The sequence below is a fragment of the Strix uralensis genome, chromosome 3, assembly GCF_047716275.1.
Source record: "Strix uralensis isolate ZFMK-TIS-50842 chromosome 3, bStrUra1, whole genome shotgun sequence".
Lineage (NCBI taxonomy): Eukaryota > Metazoa > Chordata > Aves > Strigiformes > Strigidae > Strix > Strix uralensis.
Window position 1 is genome coordinate 69,223,141 of NC_133974.1, and position 25,414 is coordinate 69,248,554.

General features: G+C 41.7%; 1 protein-coding gene across 3 annotated transcripts in view; it reads right to left on the reverse strand.

Moving 5' to 3' along the window:
* Window positions 1-3,808: 3,808 nt before the first annotated feature.
* Window positions 3,809-25,414, reverse strand: part of SYNJ2 (synaptojanin 2) — a 68,360-nt gene continuing 46,754 nt past the window's right edge. For all 3 annotated transcript variants that reach the window (XM_074862754.1, XM_074862753.1, XM_074862755.1), the window contains 13 exons: window positions 23,158-23,350; window positions 21,289-21,447; window positions 20,925-21,081; window positions 18,843-18,960; window positions 16,568-16,786; window positions 15,328-15,406; window positions 13,911-14,079; window positions 13,371-13,523; window positions 10,587-10,721; window positions 9,256-9,368; window positions 8,454-8,562; window positions 6,917-7,119; window positions 3,809-4,993 (listed from right to left, as the gene is read on the reverse strand). In XM_074862754.1, the coding sequence (XP_074718855.1) occupies window positions 4,193-4,993; window positions 6,917-7,119; window positions 8,454-8,562; window positions 9,256-9,368; window positions 10,587-10,721; window positions 13,371-13,523; window positions 13,911-14,079; window positions 15,328-15,406; window positions 16,568-16,786; window positions 18,843-18,960; window positions 20,925-21,081; window positions 21,289-21,447; window positions 23,158-23,350 (2,608 nt within the window). In that variant the 3' untranslated portion in view covers window positions 3,809-4,192. The remainder of the gene's footprint in view (window positions 4,994-6,916; window positions 7,120-8,453; window positions 8,563-9,255; window positions 9,369-10,586; window positions 10,722-13,370; window positions 13,524-13,910; window positions 14,080-15,327; window positions 15,407-16,567; window positions 16,787-18,842; window positions 18,961-20,924; window positions 21,082-21,288; window positions 21,448-23,157; window positions 23,351-25,414) is intronic.

A 25,414-nucleotide genomic window follows, 5' to 3' on the forward strand; every position in this document is an offset into this window, starting at 1 on the left:
CTGCAGATTGTGGCTACCAGGTGTGTCTGAATTGTCTGAGAAGATGGTATCTTGTCTGCGTTGTGGCATCCAAGACGAAAATAGTAAGACAGGAAGGGAAGGCTATTACAGATTTGTCAATCCTCATGCACTTGTTGTTCAGCACCCTTGTATAACTGTATTGGTATTTCTAATAGCAACAGTCATCAAGTTTTTAATTGCTGTGATTATCGTAGTGCAAACTGGCTTTTACTGTGGCTTGTGCTTCATGGTGCCAGGCAGAGCAGCTAGCTAGAAACTAGAAATTTTCCATCTGCTGAAAATGTCAGCTCTGGACAAAAAGGAAAAAGCAAAAATGTTGTTTTGTCAGAGCGGAAATTCTAAACAGTATTTTGGTTTTGGTTCTCTGTTTGTTCCAGTGATCACCTGCCTAAAAAAGCTATATCAGGCAGTTGCTATACCAAGAACCACTTACCCACCCCACACACAAATGCACCTGAACAACCAGGATGCCTGTAGCAACTTGAAGTTGCTGTACTACACGGTTCTGGGCAAGCTCACACGGTGTTAAGGCTCTTGCCAAAGTCTCTGACATTAAATAAGCACACGGACACTTATATACTTGCATCTGGTAAATCATTCATATGTGGCTTCACAGCCAGTGTCAACAGTTTTAAGATTTCTGAGTGCTGAGTTCACAACATGAAAAATGTCATGGGATAGCCACTCCCTACCACCTGTTATATGGCCCTCAAGACTGATCGCTGTCACCGAGAACATTGGTTTCCACTCATAGTGTCCCAGTGAGAATGGCAGCAGGGCTGAGGACAGAGCTGTGCCATGGGTTCCCCACTCGTGGATGTCAGGTAGCAATGGGTCAAGTTACTTGGCCTCTTTTCACATTGGGGTGGGGCCTGGCTTAATCCTGAATGAGAAGGAAAGAATCGCCACCTCCTGCAGTCTGAGTTTTCTGTAATGGTTTCCCCAAACGCAGAGCAAGTCTGGCCCTGCTTTGCTTCTCCTGAGCATTAAAACTAGAACCCAGGTCACAAGCACCTGCCTCTGAAAAACCACTTGGCTGGGGTGCTGGGCACCAGCATGGAAGATGGTATGTTGAGACAGGAGATTCCTCATTCTTTGCTGTAACCTTTTCAGCTGGACTGTCTGTTCCTTTCCCTTGATTTGCTGTGATTGAACAGTATACGCTGTCTCTGACAGTGTAAACCAGCTTAGCTGCGGGGATTCACACTTTAATGGGCAGCTTGCCACATACGTAGACGTAAGATATAATGCTAAAGGCCAGATACTTCTCTTATTCAAGGAGAGTAATAAAGCAGATTTTATTTGACTTGTATAAATCCACTTTAATTGGCTTTCCTGCTAACACTTTCATTAACATGTAAATTAGCTGTCCTAGAGTTGTTAATTTATCTTTGCAGAAAATGTTGGATATGGTCATATAACGTACTCTTTCTTTTTTACTGCTCTTAATGTTTTATACTGAAATGTGCCCATAAATATTCACTGTATTTTTTTTTTTTAAAGAGGAAGACGAAGAGGCTAAGGCTCTGTGTCATATTGTAGGAAAACAACTATCTTGCTTCAGCATTAGTCACCAGCCTGCTACCATGTTAAACAGACACTCAGGTAGGAAGCTGAGCACTGGGTTTTATTGGTTTGGCCTTTGAAGGGTTTGGGGTTTTTTTTTTTTTAAAGTGTCCGGCAAACAAGGGAGCAGAGGAGGATGCCAGGTGCTCAGATGACGGCACATGCTCTTACAGGGTGTCTTGAGTTCACAATTTGGTGGTGGCAGTGAAACAGGTAGGCATTGCAAGTAAGAAAATGGCTGAATTCCCAGTTTCCAAGAAGCTAAGAACAAGCCAATTAATTTTTCCTATGGAAAAAAAAAAAAAACTGAATTTTCTTAATACATCTTTTCTGCAAAAAAAAATCTGAAGAGGTTGTTTTCAGCTTCACCAACTGCTTAAAAATGCTCTCCTTCCTTTAATAATAAAAGATCTTGATGCTTCTCTTAACAAGTTACCATGACAAGTTGCAATCTGTTTATCATTTTTAACTGCCTGCTTTGCACAAATGGCATCTATAGTGTACAGTTTTACTGCACGGGCAAGGCAAAAGCCTGCGCAGCTTGAGCAGACAACAGACACATTTAGCACCATGGATTGTCCTCGCCAAAATCTTAGGCTTCTGAGAAGCTCGACTGCTGGCTTGCTAATAAATGAGAGATGACTTCATCATGAAGCTCAATCTGCTTTTTGCTGAGCAGCAACACTTGGCGAGTCAGCCCACCCCGGTAAGTGACCTATAGACTCACTTGTCCCTATAGGCTCTGGTGGAATGCTGGGTAAATGTAAGGGAGGAGCAAGGCAGGCACGAAGGAGGACTTGCCTGCAGTTTCCGCGGTGGTTCCCTGAGCTAGGCTTTGTAGTCTGAACCACTGAACGTGATCATCTTTTAACCCTTTTGTTTGCAGAACCTGCACAGAATAGATGATGGTAGCCACTTGCCCCTTAGTCTTACTCTGTGTGTTGCAGCTGCCTCCTAGGTATGCTCACTTTACGGGCACACAGCATGCCAGAGCAACAGCTTTATTTACAGCGGTGCACATGCTGCTTACATTTGTCCCCAGTCTTAGGTGCAGTTGCCCAAGGCTAGTTCCCTTTCTTAGCCTTCCCAGCTCATGTCCAGTGACCGTGTTGTTTCTGAGGGCTGCCTGGCCCTCTGTGCAGCATGGCCTTACTGCAGCTGCTGAGGTGAACGGGAAGCATCTGGCAGCTCCTTCCCTGGGACAAAGTAAACAAGACTGCATAGCTGATGATAGCAGAAACACACAGTGAGAGAGGTAGCTCTACACCCTTCCACCCCCCACCAGCCTACCACTTCGGTGTCCAAGCTGAGCTTCAACTCATGCTTAGGCCACAAGGGACAGTTCCTCTCTGCCAGGGGGTTCTGCCATTCCCAGTCATCTGCTTGGGGCTTAGCTTCAGGATGCAACAGCCTGCGTTGTGTGTGCATAAACTCAAGATCCCCAGACCAGCTCTTTCCTCATCTGCACCGTGGAAATAAAAGCCTGACATGGCATTTTTCTTACAAACACTCGGGAGGGGAACAGGGACACTACTGATTAAACTGTCTTTAGCATCAGAGAGTCATATGCTAATGACCTGTGTCATCAGCAGGTCTTGGCTATTTACTGTATTTCCACAATATTTTCATAGGTACTATACAAGCAGACTATAGCTTTTCTTTAAAAAGGGACTGTCATTGTCCACGTGCTGTTTCATTGTAAAGTATGTTGTTTGGCATTGGCTTGCTGTGAACAAAAGCCAAGGTGAGTTTTGGTACTGTGGTAGAAAACCAACTAGGGCTGCCTTTGATCTCACTGGAGGTCAGAGCAGTATTTCGAGAGGTTACCCAGCCCTTACAGAATAGCTGAGGCATGTTACAACAGTGCCATTTAACAGCACAGCACTTACAAGAGGGCTGTTGTAATATGGGGGTTCACTTGCCTGGTCTGGAGTAAAAACAGGCATTTCTTGGTGACACCTGGGCGCCGCCTCTCATGGTTCTGCTTTACAGCCTCATAGTACACACCTTTCATTTTACTTTCAACACAGGAGTCGATTTGACAAGGTAAGTACTAGGGCCTGCTGCCACAGCAGCTAGTTGAGATCTACAAGAAGATACTGTCTAAGCCTGGTGTCCACAGTGGAAACTTAGTAGCAGAACGATACCAGTGCTACTGCTGTAGTTACACCCTATGCATTCCCCTTTTGGATGTTTGTTCCAGAATAACTGTAGCAGTCTTAACTCTTGAAGATAAGGATGCTTTATTTCAAGTGACAGAAAGTGATTAATATATAAATTCCACAGGAAAAATGTTTTTCTCAATGTCTTTTTTCCATATATCATTACATGTTCTTACATATGATTTGTACCTGAAATGAAATAAACCATCTTAAGATGGATTAATAAAAAGAAATAACTTAGAATAAAGAACTTTTCAAACAAGCTGTAGATAATGTTAGGTTGTATATACACTTCCCTCCAGGGGCAGTATCTTTATCTTTAAACATGAAAATGAAATGTAGCATGGACAGATGATCTATTTCCTTAAATAAAAATCCTTGTGCAAAAGATTTATTTTGCATCATAATTATGATTTCTATAGGAACATTAAAGGGACAAAATTTTACAATTCTAAATCAGTATTTGTCTTCATCAAGGTATTTTTGTTTTGTTCTAAGACAAGCAGTCTGTTGAACCCTTCTGACAGCGCACTACTGTCTTCATCATCACTAAATGTAACCCAGTGACTGAAATCTTTCAGGCTGGGGTGTTTTAAATTTTCTGGACTTTGTGCTGGAGAAGTAGCTGATGCCGCCTGTATGGAAGGAGGGCAGGAAGAATCCATGTCCAGGTCCAAAAGACTGGTGTTCTCTGGAAGAGAGCAGGTATCTGAGAGCTGTGGATGCTGGCCTTCTGCTAGAGGAGGGCCCTGAAGGTTGGCTGCCAGTTCTGCAGCATTTGGTGCCAACTGCTTAGCTGTGGTGTCTTCTGGGCTGGCAGAGGGTGTAGGAGCTGAGAGCACAGACTGTGTGGGGACATGAGTGTCCTGAGTCTGGGGGCAGAACCCAGGATTGTTATTGTTGGAGTTGAACATTAACCCACTAAAAAGCAGGTTGTCACTGCTCTGGAGAACTTGCAGGTGAAGAGCTGCAGGAGCTGACTTCTTTCTCCGTGGTGGCACCTTTGGGGCAAAGGAAGCATTGGTGGGAGGCAGCGCGATGGCCTCAGCCATGCTTGCTGAGGGGGGCTGCCTTTCAGTGCTCCCCCTGATCTCCTGAGGCTTCCCAGGTTGTGGTGTTCTGGGTTTAGGGACTGGAGCAATCCTGGTTGGACTAAGAATAGCTCCAGCTTCTAAACAGGGCTCTGGCAAGCTGAAAGGAGACTGTGCTGCCTGTTGGTCAAATTGCTCTTCTGTAGACGTAGCCTAAGGGGGAAAAGGAACAAGAAATTTGAGAAAAAAAAAAGGGTACCTTAAACTCTGAGTCACTACTAGTGCAAGTCTTATTGATGGTGTTACTGAGAAAAGTTGACAGTAGTGGAAGGGAAAAAAAAGCAGTACAAAGAGGAGGCTTGACAGCACACTTTTACACTGCCCCTGCTTGGTTCTGCTCTCGTGCATTGTGCCTTGGACCAGTGCTCATTTACAGAGCGCTATTATCTGAGGACAGGGATCCTACAGCCTGTTTGTTCCCTGTATGAGAAATAGCTCTGTTTCTGACCATCTCTTTTTCATGTTAGGATTTTGCTCCAGGCCAAATGATCACAGTTCTGAAGAGTTATTTATTTGTTACATCTCTCTGCTGACTAACATTATTTAAGCAAGAATGCATAGGGAGGGCGAAATTAATGGGGCCATTAGCACATGCCTTTGGGTATGTTCTGATACATAAGGCTGAAGGACAATTAGCTTAAACTAACCCAAGAAATGCACTAATGGCTCTGTCGTGTCTCACTGATGCTAGGAACTGAACCTAAAAGTAAACTCTCAAAGTACAGTCTAGCATATATTCACTGTTTAAAGATAAATAAATAACTGGAGTCCAGCTCAGACTGACAGGGCAGGGGCTGCTTCAGATTTCTCACATTCAGTGTGACTGAAAGCATTTTAATTCTTTTATTACTCTCCCATAGTATTAAAATATAATATACAGGCTTTTTAATGCAGTCAAAATATCTAGTCAATATTTCATGATGGACTTATCCCCTGACACTTCTGTCTATATGCTGCTGTTAAGTTGCCTACACTTGATTTCATGCTTTTTTAACGAGAGGTGGATTGGGTAGAGGTTTTCAAGTACACAACCCCCATCTGAATTCACTGAGATGGAGGAAGGAGTGGATAGAGTCAAAGTAAAATAGACATATTCCTGCAGGAGACTTCATATAACTAACACCATAACAGCAGTCCCTCTCAGCACCTTTCAGGAGTGCCCTGGGAATGGCAACAACATACGCAAATAATAAACAGACCACTCCTTGTTATTGAATGTTTAAGGGAAGGGCACCCACTGTGTTGTCTGGCTTTTTTTCTTGTGTGAATCTGCTAAGTAGAGATTGCACAAAGTCTGTGCTAGAGAAGGAGTTTAGAGAGAGAGGGATAGAGAAGGCCTTCAGAAGGGAAGGTAAGGCAGGAGACCGAACAACTTAAAACAGAGCTTCCTAGCAGAGGTACTGTCAAAGAAAGACTATGAAAGGTTATATTTGTCTCTCTCTTGTACTTAAAATTGCTTTCACCACTAAAATACTCATTTTAGCAGCTCTCGAGGTGAAGAATTACTATCTTCATTGTAGAGACCCAACAGAGAGACAGATTAAAACCCCAACACCTACAGGTTTGTATTTTTAAGAACCTGAACTCTTGAGTAGAATCCAGAATCCAAAGTGAAAGGAAGTGAAAGGCTGAATCCCATTATAAGGTGTATGAGAAAAGTTAGATGTTTCTGAACAGGACACAGAGCAGCACACTGATCAAGAAGCTGCCTCACATCAATACAGAGCAGACCACTCACGATGTGGTCAAAAGTAAACACTGATAAAGAAGGGATGAGTCTTAAATCCTGACAAGGTTTAGACAAACCAGAAGAAAAGTAACAAAATCTAGGAGAATGGACTAGCAAATAGAAAAGCTGAATACAGCTGAGTAAGGAACTCAAGGCACTTTTTCCTTTCTGATCTCCTAGTACATTTTTATGCCTTGGTGACTACAATACACAAAATCATTTTAGTGCCTGCTGGCTAAGAACTTTAAATGACAGGACTTCATACAAGTTGTTCTACTGTCCATGCCTCTTGCCATCCCTCACACTGTGTAATGGAGGCTGGATGCATTTTGCTGCAACTGTCTTACGTTTTCCACCTTGACTCCGGTCCTTTGCAGAGGTGCAGGCTTCTTCGTAGTTGGAACTTTGGGTGGCGGACGATGGGGCACAAGCACTGGTCCTGCCTGCACCCCTTGAAACGACGTTGACTTTGTGATGCCAGGCAGAGGCTCAGGTTTGGTGAACATTTGGTTTCTAGTTGGAGCAGGCTTTACTGCATCTTCCTGCAGTCCTGAAAATCAAAACCCATTAGTGTCTTGGCTTGATCAGAATGTAGCTTCAAGATCGTTTCTTTCACAGTCATGTTTCCCAGATGTGTGTGCCTAAAGGGAATGTGCTCAGGCCAAGAAGGTAGGTTTTAGAAATAAACACAGACCTTTGCAATCCTGTCACATTTGTAGGAGGCAGTTAGGGAAAAATTCCCGCATCTGTAATCACTTCATGCCAAAGAACAGTGCAGTGCCACCATTTAGCCAAGTGGATAAAACACTGGCTGGGAGTTCAGGAGCACTGGGCGCAAGTCAGGAGTCTCCTTTTGCCCTGGTTTCCTTATCTGGATAATCAAGATAATGATACCAAGCGCATCTTGTGCTTTGAGAAGAACTGTAAATGCCAACTGGTGGTACAGCACAAGGGACTGAAAGTGATGCTGACAGGACTAGTTTCCTTACCAACACTGAGTGGAAACTTAATGTGAATTTCAAAATAAATGGAGCGTAAATCTGATTTAAAAAACAAACGAACAGCACCCTCCAAGGAACAAACATCAAGATATTTCTAATTAAATTGGATTATTCCAAATTGCATTTGTTCTATTTACAAATGAAAAGGGATGGTTTTTTTCTCCTAAACTGAGAGCCTTACAAACTCAGGTAGCTATTCAGAGTCATACTGCATTCTTTTTCGTTCATACAGCATCAGCAGAAAGACTACTCGCAACCCTGGAGGGTATATTCACACTGCTTAAGTTTCAATACCTAAGCTAGTTTCCTGCTCTAACCTGCCCTTGCAAGAAGCTCTCTTCTCCAGGGATCACAGGGAGCCTGCACACAGAGGAGCCTTTTAGCTTCGCTATCAGATGAAGTGTGGTGCAAGCTTCTATCTAGGTTACAACTATACTTGCTGTCCAAATGTGAGCAGAATCCAGGTTATTTCTCCCATAGCTGTATTTGCTCTCTAGTCCTGCTTGGAATAGTGAGCATTCGCTAAATAGAGCGGCAAATATCCTTTATGCAACTCCAAGCTAACACAGGCACCATCAGTTTAGGAAGATCACATCTTTATCTTTTAATTTTTCAGACTAAATCTGGACATAATAACCCAAGTTGCTCCTTGTAACAGATTCTACAACAAAATACACAACTTGAGTCATCTTGACAAAAAAGGTTAATATTATCAAAACTGACAGAGAACACCAAGTACAATCTTGCAAGAATGTGTTTGTCAGTGTTCAGGTGAGCTTCTGAATAGAAATATGTGCATCTGGGCTATGACAAGAAGGATGAATACACCTACAGTTTTCTTTAAATAAAGATTTTTAGAAGTCAGGTAGAAAGCCGTGCTCACCTCCTTTAGCTTCCATTAGACATCTAATAACTTCTTCCGCTTCCTCAGCTGTGGTGGTTTTGAGCTGCTTGACATTGTAAGGTTTACTTATTCCAGTCCGGACTTTAGGCTTAAAAAAAAAAAAAAAATCAGAATAAGTCATCTTGAGAAAACTGTTTTTTCTTGTACACCTGTAATCTTAGAGCTAAGCTCACGCACGTGTAAAGTTCTGGTTTTGCCAGTGGCTATTCCACAATCTATAAATACTACAGAAATGGTGGGGAGGGTTTTGGCAGATCAGACAGGCTTACTGCCACAGCTAGACAGACCCTTGGCCATCCCTTGGTCAATACAGTAGGGTTCTCATCCAACAAAAGAGGAGTCAGGAGGTGTTTCCACATTCCCATCTTGGCCTACTCAGCGGGCTAGCAGCCTTGCTGGCGATGGGCAAGACTTTGCCGGTATGCTGGGCACTAGCATGGCCCATCAAAATGTAAGAATTAAAGCATATTATCATGGTGCTGAAAATTCAACTTAGCATCTGTCAGAAAGCAGCACGTGGAATAAACCGAGAGTGTCCTGTCTCGCACCTTTCTCTCTCCTCTTTGGCCTTTCTAATTCCTGGCAATTTAGTAACATTTTTCTGGTTTCTAGCATGTCCTGCAGTCTAGTATTACAAAACAAGAAGTTCATCTTAGCATTTCCAGCTCAGACACATGACTTCCTTCCTTGTATGGCAGGTTCATCAGGTCTGTGATACTCAGTGTCTACCGTATCTATGTAGAGGGGGGACATCAGGACAATGCTGAGTGGCAGCACTCACTGGCTGCTGAGGGGCTCCAGGTAGCAGCTTTGCCGTTGCCAGGATGGAGCAGTTGGAGTGGCTTCCTGGAGAGGGGGAACCATCTGAGGGGGACTTTTTGCCTGATGTTCCAGCTGAAAGAGGAATAAAAATGGCTTTTTACATTCAAGAGCTGGTACAACATTTTTATCTGCAGTGGAGCAAAACCAATGTGCTCTGAAATTGTTTGTGATAAATAAAAGAGACCCTGTCACCCTCCTTGCTCCTCCAGGGGCAGACATATTAGGCAAGACCTTCTGTAGGACAATGGGGACCTTGAGTCCCTCCTGCCTGAGTGCCAAGAGCAAGACACTTTAATCTAGGAGGAGTGATGGGCTGAACCGTTACTGGTCTAATCTAAGGTAAAAAAAAAAAATCTCAACACAGAATAAAATGCTGAAATCTTGAACTGTACCAGGAAGCAGTTCCTAGTTAGTCTTGCTTTTATTTAATTAATTAAATAACCTCAGCTAAGCCTTAACGCTGCATTCCAGGCACAAAAATACAGATACCAGTGTTGTCACTACTGCACAACAGACTCAGAAATGAATGGGAATAGTCCCGAAGAACTCATCTTCCAGCAGTGAGTCTGACAGAACCTTTAATTTAAGACTGGAAAATATACACAGAAGAGAGACTTTTGGGCTGCAAGAAAAACATGATCATACCGAAGGCAAAGATGATTATGCTGATTTAACACTCAGCATTCACCCAGAAGTAGCCATAAAAACCGGAGCAGCATAGCACTGATGGCATCTCAGGTGGATAGAGCTTAGGTAAAAAGCATCACTTCCCCTTTGTGCCTCACTGATAATCATAAGCCACTTTGCATTTCTTTCATAAACACATAAGCAAGCAAGAATTGCTTGCAAAGCAGAAAAGGACAAAAACTGTCCAGAACAAGTATTCTGTCAAAACTTTATAAAAGGAAGAATACAATTAAGTCAGAAAAGAACCAACTGTAAGAAAACACTCAGTGACTTTGAAAGGCAGCAGGCATAAATAGTGGTATTTATTTTATTGCCACAAAGTGGCTAGTCAACTCACTAACCTTAGTGATGAGTTAGTATGAAACATACAGGCTGTTCCATCCTCACTAAAGGCATTTTTTGTGGAGTATTTGTCATCCTAAAGACAAATTTCTCCCATTGCTAACTGCAGCCATAGTCAGGCTGAAACAGACTGGGAAGCAAGTACAAGTACCTCCACAGCCTGACATTTCAGAACAAGATATTACTTTCTGTGTCACCCAGAAACAGTGGGCAAAACTGTTCAGCTGGGGCCAACACAACATTAAAGACAGTTGAACTCACCAGGAGGGGGAGGCCTCTGTGGCGGCTGAAGTGGCCGAGGCCTGGTAGGAATAGACAGAGACCTGCTTGGAGTCCGGCGGTGGCAATCCCCACTTGCCTCCAGCTCTCGCTTTAAATCAGCCAGGTCTGTATCATCTAGGGAAATTTCAGAAAGGATCTGTATTAGATACCCACTGGGCAAGATGCACCAAATCCAGGTGCTCAGGAGAGAGGCGATTATGAACGGCAAGCTTCAACCAGGTATCTCAGCAACATGACATGGCTCCTTTCATATGGCTTTGCTCTCCCCGAATGTCTCCCTGCTCCCACTCCAGGAAACATTACCCTTTTGTCAAACACTTCTCTCTCTTTTTCCAGCATTTATTTATTGTTTGTGCTGACACAAAGACTGCCTGCATATGATTTCAGGGTTACTAGTCACCTTGTTAGATATTGAGCTTTTCACAGCCAGACTTGGCGGCAACCCGCTCTCATTCAAACTGTGTCATGGTAGCCATGAGGAGGCTAGTCATGGTCAATCCCTTGCTCTTCCTTCCTAAACACAGGAATTCACTGTGGGGATTAGACAACTTTCCTGGCTCAGGAGAACTGCTTTTATACCAGAGAAAAATCTGTCTGAATGGCTCATTCATCACATCTCTGCTTTCCAGCAACATCTCCTAACAGGTACCCCTGCCTCAGTCTGCTAGCCCTTGGCTGTACCTTACATGACGAGGCTATTAGACAGTTTTTCATCCCATCTAAGCCTCTCTGACAGCTGGAGAGGCAAGAAGTAGGGATTGCTTTAGTCTCCCAGTCTGCAGAAGTGAGGGCATTCACTTCAGTTCTCTTATCCTGCCATGGCTGCCCAGCCATGCAGCTCTGGTCTTTAGGGCTCCAAAATCCACTGGGTTTAGTTTTGTCCCTGTGGTTTGGAGAGGATGGGGAAAGAATTGTGTAGCAGCAGTCTCTCATACTTCAGGCATTTTTACACAAGTTCCTGTTTTGCAGAAAGCTGTGCTCTGCAGGGAATACTGAGCTGCCTCACAGTTTCCTACTCCCACTCAGCAGCGGATGGCAGCCACATTAGACAAAGCCTGTGATCTGCCCAACTCACCCTCCCCCTTCTCTCTGCATTTTCAATACTTCTAAGCTGCAGATACAGGCTCACCAGTAGGATCCAAGGAGTCATGCAGGTGCCTAAATGCACAGCTTGAAATTCTGGCAGTAACACTGAACACAAGACAAAAACCAGCCACCACCACTCTATCCCTTCCCCTCAAAGGCTGCTGGTTTTAAGCATCGGCTCCCAGGAACATCAGTTTTGTGGAGCTATGCCCTTCTCTGACCTCAGAAACATATACACACCGTTCTGCCCATCACTGGTTTCCATCTGTGTCTAACACCAGCTATACAATCATCATACCTTCGATTAGGAGTTACTCAAGCAGAATTGGAAGCTTATGGAGGCATCTGAAACTGCAGAGACTCTCAAGATGGATTGAATATATCATATTTTGAGTTGTGTGAGATCATGACCCCACCTTGACCTCCTTCAAACTATACTTTATAATCTCCATTTACTTTGTGATATTTTTTGTGGAGAAGAGTTAGTGCAGGTGAAAAGAATCACTGCAATTCTCTGTAGCTTAATGAATCATCACACAGTAGGACAGAGGTGTTCAGAGGGCAAGGCATCCTATAATACAAAGTGATTGGCTTCACAGTATTTAATAACAACAGATTACTCCTTGGCTCAGGGCTAGGTTTCTGGGTCTGGCCACACTGCACCCAGCCTATGACTCAAGGTGGGCAAGAAAGCTGTATATCACTCTGATTGTTTGGAAAATCTGTCTGTGTAAACTTAAGAATTTCATTTAATCTTTCTGAACTCTACTTCTGACTCAACCTTTGAGGGTATTAAAAGTTTTCACTTTTATGTCAGAAGACAAAGCACTTCTGAGAGAGTGCAGAAAGACAGCTACTGAATCACTTGCTGTCATGAAGTGTTTAATACGTGACCCAGGCTGTCAATGCTTGGTCACTGCAGCATGTCCTGATCACATCCTTGTAGAAGACCACCACCAACTTGGCTAGTTCTCGCTGCAGTTTGTATTCTCTCCACAGCTTCATCTTCTCTTTACCAAGTCATTTCACAATGATATGCAAACAAGCGAGGTGACCAGGAAAAAAGGTAACACATATCTGAAACACTAAAAGAATGAATATACCTGTTGTGTGAACCTTGATTTCTTCAGAAATGAATAAAACAGGAACAAAGGAGAAACCTTAGGCTTCTCTGAAGTAAGTTATTTGAACACAACAACCTCCTGGACTGTCCAGCTTACCCTTGACTGCACTGCCACAGCTATTGCTCAAAGGACAGGGCCAAGCCCATCACTGAATCAACAGGATTACTTTGGTTTCATTTTGCTCTGGCCCTCACCAACAAGAAAATAATGGACAATTTTTTGTTACATGCTCTGGTGCTGAACGACATCAAATGGATAAAAAGACTTAATTTCTCCTGATTATAAAAGGAAACCAGCATTTCTCAGCACTCCTGCCTTGCCCTGGGCTAGACAGAAGGAGGATCTAAGCTTTATTATTTGTATTGCTGTTACGCCTGAGGGCCTCTGTTACAGTCACTAACTCAAGGGGGGTTGAGCATGAACATGTACCAAAAGGATGATCCTTATCTTTACAGGACCTACAACGAAAATATAAATGAACAGGGAAATAGAGACAAAAGGAGAACAAACAACAAACCTTCTAGTCTTACTTTAAGGAACGTCGATAATTTACCTTTATACAGCCGTGGGTTTTGTTCAGATTTGTTTGAATGACCTATGGATGCAAAATGTCCACAGCCCTCAGGCATATCTTCTGCTGTGTCTTCTACTAGGTGTTGACACAAAGCATCATCTAAATAATCATCCTCATCCTCCACTATATCACCTGAATTAAAATATTAGATAACAAAGACTTAGTGAGCAAATGCATTCTCTGTCTCTCTCTACTATCAATCAATACATTTAATATCTGCATTGGGCAAGCTTCTTGTGTAACCCATGTGTTTCATTACAGTTTGTTTCTACACAGACAACTGTACCGTACCTTGGATTCGCTAACATATGTTATAACACTAAACTGATAGGATGGGCTAAGCAACAGTTCTCTGCCCAGGCACAGTGCTGGGTCATGGCTTTAGTTACAGTCCTCCTTTTAAGAAGTGTGGCTTCATTACAAATTAAGGTATCGCTAACACTCATACTGTACCTTCCCTGTGCAACCAAAGTCAGCGAAGCAATTTCTCACAACTTTGCTTAGAAACCTGCTGCTCACCTTCTGAGTCATAGTCCAAACTTGAGAAGTCAAAATTTTCTTCCAGAAGACAGGAGTTTGCCGTGGGGGACATGGGGGCAATGCTGTCCCGTTTTCGAGCAATTTCCTCCTGAAGGCCCTTTAGCCAGTCCTTGGTCTTGGGCCGGATCTTCACTGTTCTACCTCTGACCTAATGCAAAGAAAGAGTTGTTTCCCCTTTGCCAAGCAACTTCACAGAACAAGAACACCTGAACAGAATAAGCAAGTGCCACCAGTCTATTGTATAACTGTTTCAGAAACTGATATAACTAAAGCTTCCTTTCAGAAGCTAAATGAAAAGGAAGCACTCTTTCTATCCCCATAACCAAGTTTTCAGACTGTAACAATATTCTTGAAAGAATGTTAGCTTCACAACTCGAAAGCACTGCTGCCACGTTTGGGAAACACCTGAGAAACAGGTGAAACATCAAATATCATCAAAAAGATACTGTGATTGTAATAATGGTGTAGGAGGGTTCCATTTTTGAGTCAGTAACTTTAAAACACACAAGAATTTACTGATGCCATCTGTAAGGATACTCTGCTCAGAAAATCCCAGATATGATGGTTGATGTATATGGAAAGCATATTATATTAAGACCACAGTTGCTTATATGTGTTGCTCCATGACATTTGTAGTGAGAGGTATCCAAGGCATCAGCTTAGGCAGCAAAACTGCTTTGGAAAGTTCCTGAATCAGGTTTCCAGCACATTTATGCAGTGTGCACTTACAATTGTGTTTGGGTCTGTGCTATAAAACAATATATCAATACATCAATAAAATGAGCCAAATTAATATTTAAAAATCCAAATATGAAAGAAGAATAAGGGTTAAATCCATTACTTCAACGTTGAGTTTATAGTGCAGCCCCACAAACGGTTTTGTCAGCATAAATGAGGGGGTTGATGAATTGTAGACTATGTGCGTGGGAAGGAAGAGCAGGGGAGGGGAAGGTAAACGCCTACTGCTAATGCTGAGTTTGCCATGGAGGCCAATGAATCATGTTGTTCCAGCTTGGTAGAAGGAGCTCATTTGATACACTTAAGAGAAACAAAAAAATCTCCAAACCACAATCGTGAGGATGCTTTGGCAACAGTATAAAGTCACGCATAATCTCAAGAGAACTGCTTCAAGTGCCAGAACAGTGACCGAGTCCATGTATTCTGCAGTGGTATCAGAGGTCAGACACTAAGCACCACTTAGGAGCTCCACAAACTATCACCTCCTGCCTTCCTGAAACTGAAACACTGCATTAAAGGCTCAGCAGCTATGAAAGCTAAGAACTTTCTTTAAAATAATGCTACTTGATTTAGCTAGAAATTCAACTATCTCATTCTAAGCAACCACTTTTGAGAAATTTGTTATGAAATTATTATTAGAGGTTTGAGAGAGTCTTACTTTGACACCATCTATATCCATAACACGAAGAGCTGACTTGCTGTCTGCAAATGTCACCAGCATTTGACCTCCACTGATCCTAGTAAAAAAAAGGCAGAGGAGAGAAAACAGTGCATTTTACTTCACCATTGAATGAAAAGCCTTAAAGGCAAGTGTGATAAGTTTTTGTACAGCTATGTATTTGGTTTTAGTTGTATTTTCCTCACAACTCTACTTTTTGGGGAGAGGCAAATGATCTATGAATCCCAGATGAGGTTTTCCTCTCCCCCATCTTCCCTTGTGTGACCTCACCATCCTGCCCTTTAGCAGGGTGCAAACCTACCCTGAAGGTGTGACCTCACTACCCTGCCCTGAAGCAGCAGTGCAAACATCCTGGCAGCCGTTGACAGGATACGTAGTCCAGTATCTACGCTCCCTCTGTACTAACAGCAATTAAAACCAAACCCAAACAAAACCACCAAAGCATGTTCTTTTCTTGTTCCTTTTCTTCACAAGCAAAGTGGTGCTATTGTTCCTGCAGGGCTACTTTTGAACCCTAAACTTGTATGTGGTACTTCATAAAACCATACAACAACAGGTCATCAGTTTTTGCCATTAAGAAATGGGTCAAATAGAACATAAACAAGTTTCTGGTCTTGTTTCCCAGGTCAGCTGTCAGGTCGTTTGCCTGTATTTCTCAAAACAGAAGTCTCACAGCTATGCTGGAGCCCTATACAGAATCAACCAGAATGAAATTAAACTGCTCTGCCAGAAGGTATCACACTCTCCCTCTCAAACTGCAAGAAGCCATACTACTAAAAAATAAGCAAAATGACCCCCAAAAGAAAGGAGAGCCAGCCAGGAAATCCTAGTAAGTGTGAGAGAGTGCTGTAAGAGAGTAGACCTCCTTGGAGGAAGTGAAGCAGGGCCCCAGGGACCCACCAGCAGAAGCAGTGCATAGAAATGAGGCCTGAATCTAAAGGTGATGATTCACATCAAAGCCTCTGCTTTACAGTGCTCTACTGAATAAAATTCTTCTCCACTCAGCCAAGAGAGCTGTTAGACTATTTCTTTAACAGGCTGATGAGAGGTAAAAGATATTCAAAATACTTATATTCAATTTCTAATGAAGAAGTCAACATGCAGTAAAGGAATTCAGCATACTGCTTTCTAATACAAAATTAATCCTATCAAGACAAAAAGGGAATTTCTAGTCTGTGTTTTAGAATAGATGACACGCCATTTCAGATTCCAAACTTACCTGACCAGAACAATAGTGCCATAATCCTCAAACATTTGCATAAGCTCTGTACGCAAGTCCTCAGGAAATTCATTTTTCTCTTCAGGCATTGGTGATAGCAGATTTACCACTACTGTGGCATCCAGTGGTCCCTGGAAAGATGACACTTCCTGGAAAACACTCTCACGGGCAGCTTCATTAACTTCCTGAACTTCCACTTCTACAATAGCTAACACTGGCCTACATGAAACAATGGAGAAATGCTTATTTAAAATTAAGATCAACATCACCCAATAGGAAATGCTTATATAAAATTAAAATCAATGTCAAGCAGTAGGACAGGTAAGAACTTAGTTGTGTGAAGGACAAACAGTGTCTTGTTTAAACTCTATGCATCTATGATCATTTTTAACTCCACAATGTCAAATCTCATTGCAAATATTTAATTAAGCCTATATAACTCAGAAGGAAGTGAGTATTATGTATGTTCTACACAGAAAGAGAAGTGGAACAAGTTACTTAAGGTTTCACTGCAAACAAGCACTGTGGCTGGCAATACAACCCAGAATTTCAGAGTCTGGTGGATTGTTTAATTTTTCCTGCAGTTGGAAAACCATGCCTTGAGCACTGTTAATTATATTTACCAGCCCTGCATTAGCAAGGCTGTGTAACAGTGAGGACACACCATAAAGAAATTCAAATAACAATCGTGTGTAGCACTTCTGGCAAACCTTCAGTCCAAAAATACCAGGATGCTTCACTCATTATCAAACAGCTGTCTCCCAGAACATCTATAGATCAGGAAGGCAATATAATATTTTCTGTTAGACAAGGCCACATAAAGATGTTTTCTTCCAAAAACTAAGGACAAGGTACTCTTAAGTGTATAATGTGGTTATGTAGCAAACATATGTCAATCCATCACATTATAAGCAGTCAACACTGCAAACTTGCTTCTTCAGCCATTTCTTACAAATGACCTCTCTGTGTTAGACCTAAATAAAATTGAGAAAGCTGTCTGAAAGTGTAAAGCTTGTCTCATCTCAGTGGATGCAATCCCATGCTCGGATTTCCACCTGCACATACACACAAAGCAGTAACTGGGATGGCTGCTCTTCTAACTGTCAAAATTGCTGCCTCCTACTTGCAATAGATCAGGCTCTGGAATACGCATTACCAGAACATATGAAAGCAACAAGAGCAGCAGAGCTAGAAAGGAGTAGTAAAGGGAAAAAAAAACGTATAGGAAGTGTTAAATATTTCTATAAGCACAGTGAATCATAATGCATTTCCATATGTCACAAAGATATAGCTAAGCCCTTTTACCATCACAAACCTTGGGAAAGCAAACCTGCTGACTGTAATTAAAAAGCAGGTTTTGCAGTCAAGTTTGCTGAAATAGAAAACCAACGTACAACAGCCATGTTTCACAGATTGCATCCTCAGGGTCCTATATAATGAGCGCTGCAGTTCCACTGCACTTTGTGGAACACAGCAATGTCAGACTTGACACAGAGAAATTGATTGCAAGAGACATGTTCTTCCTTTGCTGGAGGAATACAGAACAGGCCTTGCATGCAACAGTGCCATGAGAAGCACAGAGCCAACTACTGTGGGTCACTGCGCGCTGCTATGAGGAACAACATTGTGGCATTTCCACAGGGCACACAAGGGGTGAGACAAAGGTTATTCTGAATGCAAGGGAGCTTTCAAGGTGTCTTTATTACAGAATTTGTTTCAGAGAAGTGAAGCAGTGTTGAGTTTAACAAGGAAAGGTCATTCACATCCCTAAAGACAAATTAGTGATATGGACCAACCATATCACATGCTTTTGTTTCTTCCTCCTTCTCCCATCTTCATTTCTAAGGGAAGTGCAGACGCCCAACACATCACTACTCTGAAGACGTCACACCTGGACCTATGACATGGCTTATGCCCCTTCAGGCCACGCAGTCCCAACCTCCCTCCTCTCTCAGAGCAAGCGGAGTGGGAGTCCATCAGAGCAGCTTGTTTTGGTATTGGAGCTTTCCAAAACCAAGCAACAGAAAGCCCTCAGTTTTCTATACCGGTTGCTACAACTTATGCAACCCTTGCTGAGATCACAGTGTAGCAAGAATCAGTATAGGACCATAGATACTTGCCACCCTGGTATAAAACCCACCATGAGGGGAAAAAAAACACCAAACAGATACTGAACACAGAATAAGGGTGTAATTCCTGTTACAGTCAGACTCAGTCCCTCACTCTGAAGGTGTAACTCAGTATGACACATTCTAACTTGGCAGCCATTTTTTACCTGTGGTCAGATGCTTGCAGCTCCGCTCTCCCATAGTACATCAAGGCTCCAGGGGTCCAGGTGTGCCTGACTTTAGTTTCAGCACTCAGATCACTGTCTAGAAGATTGATCTCTCCAGCTATGAAGCACAAAACATGATTTAAAACTCACTCAAAGCTAGTTTTACTAACAGTTAAAAGCTATTTTATTAGGATGCACTTCACAGACCCTAGTAGTGGGACTTGTTGGGTTTTTTTTTTCTTGTACATATCATTCAAAGTAGAGCTTGTATCCTAAATGATCTAGGAGACTAGGAAAAAAATACAGAAAGGACAGGGGGTGCAGAGACAGCTGATCACTAGAATCAGACACGTGCAAAGTGGTTAACCTGAATGTCACCCAATCAATTACCTGTACAACCTGGGTTGACAGAGTCATATTAGCACTTTTCCTTCTGCCCCATTATTGAGTATAGAAACAGACACTGTACTTGCAAAATACACTGCAAATCTGAATAATACACAGGGATTGGAGAAATAACACACAAGAGATGGGAAAAGGCAAACCCATGCAAATCCAACCTCCGAATATTTCTTTTGCCATGCATTAAAGTGACAGAAAGTGCTCAAGACATTATGCTAGAGTGAGGTATTATATTGCTGTCAATAACAGGAAAGTTTTTAGGTCACTGTTTGGGCTAATGGATAACTCTATCTCTTTTCTGTGGAGTTGAAAATGAGTTAATATGGAATATGGCATTTCATCTAATCACTCACACTGGGGCTACACTTTCTTCTCAGAAGGCAAAGAGTCCTCTAGCCTATAGCAGCAAAAAGCAGCAAGGCAAAAGAATTAGAGCCAAGAGGCAGAAAAGCCTTGCCACCAGCAGTAAAGGAGAGGAACTCTGGCAGCAAACTAATCAGAAAACCTTTGCAGGGCTGGGAAGATGGGCGAACAGACAAGCGGCCAGTAACATACCCACATGAGCTAGCTGTGGGAGGCCTACAAGCTCTAAAGAAAGGAACCTGCCTCAGAACATAGGACCTATCTAGCTGGTCTGCAAGAGCTGTGTGTACTCCATCAACTAAAGTCCTCCCAGGGGCAAGCCTTGCCGTGCAAAATAAGGAATATGCATTGAAAATGCTGAAGGGTTTTCTTTCTCCTAAGATGATAACACTGAGCACAAGAGGGCTGTTTTAACTTCCTTATGTCTCAGTTTTTCTTTCCCAGATTACACCTATGTCAATGGTTTAAGCTCTTCATTTTACTTTATTTTTCATTTCTTAAATAAAAGTGAGTAACTATCACATTAACATGTACTCTCTGATTGCCCTAGTTCTGCTTTGCAGTTTTTACACCTAGTGTACACCACTTGCTTGGATTCCAAGAAGTAGTTCCCAGACATGTGAAAAATCACATCTGCAGGCACAAGCCAAATTATCTCTCCTGTGATTACACTGTTAATATGAATTTGTTCAGATTTTATAAACATTGGGAGATAGATGTACCACCAGACTGAAAGAATGGCTATGAAAACTGACCCTGGATATATTCTGTTGTGCTGGTCACTCATGACCTCAAAGTACTTTATAAGCACTAATTAATGAAATCTCCCCAATTCCAGAAACTAGCAGAAGTATTCCTAAGAATTATCGAGGTGGAAGAAATTACAGAAAAGTGCTTATACATCTACTGAGGACAACAGTTATGATAATCTAGCCATTATAACATGGGAACTTTATGTGGACTAATGATTCTGTTGAAAAGGAACAGAATAATTTCTAGATTGCTACAGCTGGATTGTTTTCAGTTCCTCAGTGAGCTCCCAGCACCTTTTCAATCTGTAGCATGAAGCCTTGGCTCATATGCCCAAGAAGAAAAGGCTCTCTCTCTCTGCAAGTTATTCCAGCGAAGACAAAAGAACATCTGCTTGAGTAAAGCCACTGCAATTTGACTAAGCCTACGGGCGGTCTAAAGACAGCTCTCAGACCAGAACTCAACAACTCCTTTCCTCACCTTTCACTAGATTAAATCTCCTTATGTGGGTTCTGGATGAAATCTAAAACAACTTTCAGATAAAGAAGAAGGAAAGATCCTACGCACCTGTTTTTTCAAAAGGCAGTTTCTTTCTCCACCAAAGCACTCTGTCAGTCCATGCTGGGGTTCTGCACTTATCACTTGTATCATACGCTTCTGAGCCAACGTCGTATTTATATGTTGGTCCAAAATTAATAGTCCCTTCATGGAAGTCTTTAAAAATCTATGAAAAGAAATACCATCTCTTTGATTAAGTTACAGATGAGGTAGGTACCATCGTGATACATCAACTTCCTTGCAAACAACATTCTGATTTTTAAGCAACTACAAACTACAAACAAGGGTCTGAAGATGCAACTTTTTCACTCTCTCAAGGAATTAGACCAAGCTAACATGCAGGTACTCAGGAAAATGAGACACACTGCCTTACTTTTCCACTGGATTTTTGCTGTTGTAGTTGATCAAATTCCAAAAGTGTCTTCCAGTCTTGACGTTTGAGAAAATAAAAGACTTCCTCGTATGTTAGATCAATGCGATAGTTAAAATCACCACACCAGAAGACATAGTCATGTGAGAACACGCTCCGCCCCTAGTTTAAAGGTACAGAATGTTACAGAATGTTAATGTTAAATCACATTCTCGAAAACACCTTTTAAATTCACTGAAATGTACAACTCAGTCTCTCTGAATTACAAAGTACTGGACCTACTTGTCACATTCTATTTGTTAAAATCCATCTTGTGCTACAACGGAATGGTTCCTTCACTGTCTTTTGCATCCCACTGAGCTGAATTTTGTAAACAAGAGTGTCAGACTCTGTCTCCTGTTTCCTGAAGGTATGTCTAAGCTGGGACGCCAGCTTTATATTCACAATTTGGCTATCATGAATATTAAAAATATGTTTGTTTCCCTCACACATTTCACATGCATATATTTACATATTCTAAATATAACACCAAATGTGCTTCTGGTACTAAGGCACATTCAGCAACAAAGGTCCTGAGTAAGAACAAGCTCCAAATTTGATCTTATATGCACATAATAGTTTTGTAAATGTATTGAAATAAATTATCAATGAAAACACACTCCAATTCTAAGTTTAACATCCTATCCTCTAATCAGTCTTTTTTTTTTTCTGTCAAGCTATAAACCTCCAAAACTCAGAGATTCATAAAGGAAATGTGCCAGAGCTGTGGCTGTCACAGCACTAGAGGGCAGTCTTTATATACATTATAGACACAAGGTACATTTAGCTATTGTAAATGTAAAGGACAAAATAGTTAATGAGGTATTAGAAGGCAAAACTACCATAAGCACAACTTTATGGCCATTTGGAACAGATATTCTATGCAGGACATTCAGACTGTCAGTATTAGTTCTTACATAAAGCAACTGATTGATATGTCACATGTGCCAAGCCTCTAAACCTTGCAAACAGGGAGTTAAAATTTTATGCTTTTCAACCTAAATGCCATTTTCTGCTGACTAACCAGAATACACAAACTAGTCCATTCCCTCCTGGCTTAGGACCTCTCCAGAGAGGTCTGAGAAAGCAAGCATTGTGGAAATTAAAGCAACCAACATTAAGGGAAGCAAAGAAGCACTGCTACAAAATCCCATGGGTTATCTGCTGGCCTGAGGAGACAAGTGTGAAATAAAACACTAAGGTGATTGATTTGACACCATTTAGGGGAAATGTTATTCATACAGACCAATACTGCCTACTTGTCACACTCTGAGAAAAGCCAGCAGTTCTCTGACAGTGAGACATTCATGAGGACAAAATGAAGGGAACAGAAAGTACCTTATCAGTGACCAAGGACTGACATATCATAGCCGAGCAGGAGCAGTTTAAGCACTGATGTGCTGAGTGGCACAGATGGTCTTTTAGGAACCCATACTAACTACCGCCAGCACGAGTTATCAGTATCATGCTCTCCAGCTCTAACATCAGTCACCTAGATCTTACCCATGAGGCCTTACAGATTTGTCAGTTAAATTGCACCGTTCTGAAAGATCAACTTGAAAACTGTTCAAAGGTGATGACTTTTCAAGCACTGCAGCAACCATATTTTTTGAAAGGTGTAGAACTTTTGTAAAGCAAATGCTATAGTGGGTGGTATCTGGTCTCCTGTGAAACATGCTTCCTTTTCTTTTTTAATGTTTTCTTTACCATTTTCTTTTATGCCCATTCTCCACAGCACTGAGATGACTTCAGACCGGCCTCAGACCAGCTCTCATAATGTAAAGATACAGCCTTTATTCCCAGTGTTTTTTGCATATGTACACCTACACTTACCATTGGAAAGCTGAGTTTCTGTGTGATTTCTTTATAATCTTCATTCCTCTCTTTTACCTGAGTCTGCCCAGCAGTTAAGTGACTGCATATAAAGCAGAAACTGGTACTATAGAACTGAAAACGAATGCTCACTGCCCCTTTATTTCCAGCTTTTCCTCCCATTCCTGTCTTCACAGTGTCTATTGCTACGTCCCTGTATTAAAAAAAAAAAAAAAATGGAAAGAGAAGAGAGTAAAGTGCTGCTGGGACAAACATTCAATTAACTTTGACTGCAACATAAAGGAAAAGCCAGTTTACAATGTCATGCTTTCTCCCATCCAGAAAGTTTGCTGCTTTTAGGTACCATCTTTTAGGCTGCAAAGTTTCTTGATGGTGTTCATGTACTTATGGTTCAAATTAAGTATAATACAATAAAATAGAAATAAAGCTATTTGAAAATATTTTCCTCCCCTTCTCGTCTTACTGTATTGTTTGGAAGGGACATTATTTCTGAGACACTGGGAATTTATACAGAATATACTTTTCAAGTTTAACTCTACCATGATCTTTAAAATAGTGACAGCAACTAATTTTACTATTACATTTTCTTTTACTTTTGAACATATGGGAATCTGCTTTTCAGACAGTTAACAATTTAATTAGTGTTACTGTGTGTTGAAACCCAACTTCACGGTTAATGCTGTATTTTTCAGTCAATTAAAGAGCAACAGATCATAACCCATAATTTGTTAAATCAGATGCAATAAAATCGGTGATTACTGGATACAACTATTTATATCTAACTCCTAAAATGAGTTCTGTACTGATGACAAATTGCTTAGGGCCTCCATGTTGTTAATTACATAGTATTTCAATGTCATGATTAGCATACACTTTACTACAGAAAGATGACTTGGCAAAGCAGACCACCTGCTCACAGGATAATTTCTCCCAGATAGCCAGTCTACTCTGAGAATAAAGTATGCCTGTCAGATCAAATAAGTAAATAATGAGATCATTGTTGTAACCAACCCCAGCACCATGCATGTCCTTCCCAGTGAGAAAATTTTACTTTCCAGACAGAAGCCAAGAGATCTGGACTAGAATACTAGTGGTTTTAAGCAAGGGGCAGGTGGAAAACTACTAAGTCTTATCTGAGTTATTGTCAGGCATTCATGATCTGAATGATGCAAGATGTTACAGGCTCTCTTTCCCCCCGACCTTCATTTTCTTCTCTCTCCACCCCCCCCCCCCCATCTTTTCTATCTTTTTTCTCCGTATTTTCCTCTCTTTTCCTGACTGCAGAAAACCACCAGAGGACACCCTCAGGGAGGCAAAAGAGGACCATCAATGTCTTCTATGAAAAGATGGGGTTTAAGCACTCCAAAAGAAGCACATGTTCAGTCTTTTCAGTCTAAAGAGTTCTCCCTTCCTGCTGCCTGCCCACCCAAATGCTGACTGATATTTACCTGATTTGCATTCATGGCAAAGGTTGAGATAACCCACTGTACATTCAACCACTTGCATTTTATCAATCCTTTCCTTTATTTCCCTATTCTCTAACTTCTGTCCTAATCTCTTCAATCTCTGTGAGGACAGACGCCTTTTTTGTACTTCTGATCATTTTTGTTTTCCTTTTCTAGACACGGGAAAAACTGCACAAGCATACAGGTTAGGTTTGATTATGCTCACATAACACATAGCAGCACATTAGCATTAAATGAGGAAACTTGGTCACTATAATCAAACCATGCCCTTTTTCTCTTGAGTTTCAAAGGGCTATATACAGTTCCTAGCAGTTTGACAGCTGCAACAGAGCCACTGTGCTGTTCTGCTTCTGGTTTCTGTATAAACCACGCACTTCCTGCTGGATTACTCAAATTTCTTGTAAGACAGGTAAAAAGACAAAACCTGACAGAAACACTTCTCTCTGGACTGCTTCATACCAGCAAAAATACGTATTTTTTTAAAATCATGCTGAAGAAAGGTTACTGGAAAGGCAGCAATGCAAGACCATCAGGGTTACCTGGACTGCATTACTCCACCTAGCCTACAGCACTTGATGTTGCACAAACTCTGCACTGATCTTCTCAGTAGATACGAGATCAGAGGGAAGAAAGAAGCAGCTTTTGATATTTTAATCACAAAATGCAGTGGCCAATCAGTGCCCCTAACATGGAGCGGAGGGCACTGTTTGGATCACTCTAGACGTTAAGGTTAGATAGATGCCCAAAGACAGTTCTAGGTAATTATTAATTTCCTACCATTTATACTTAGC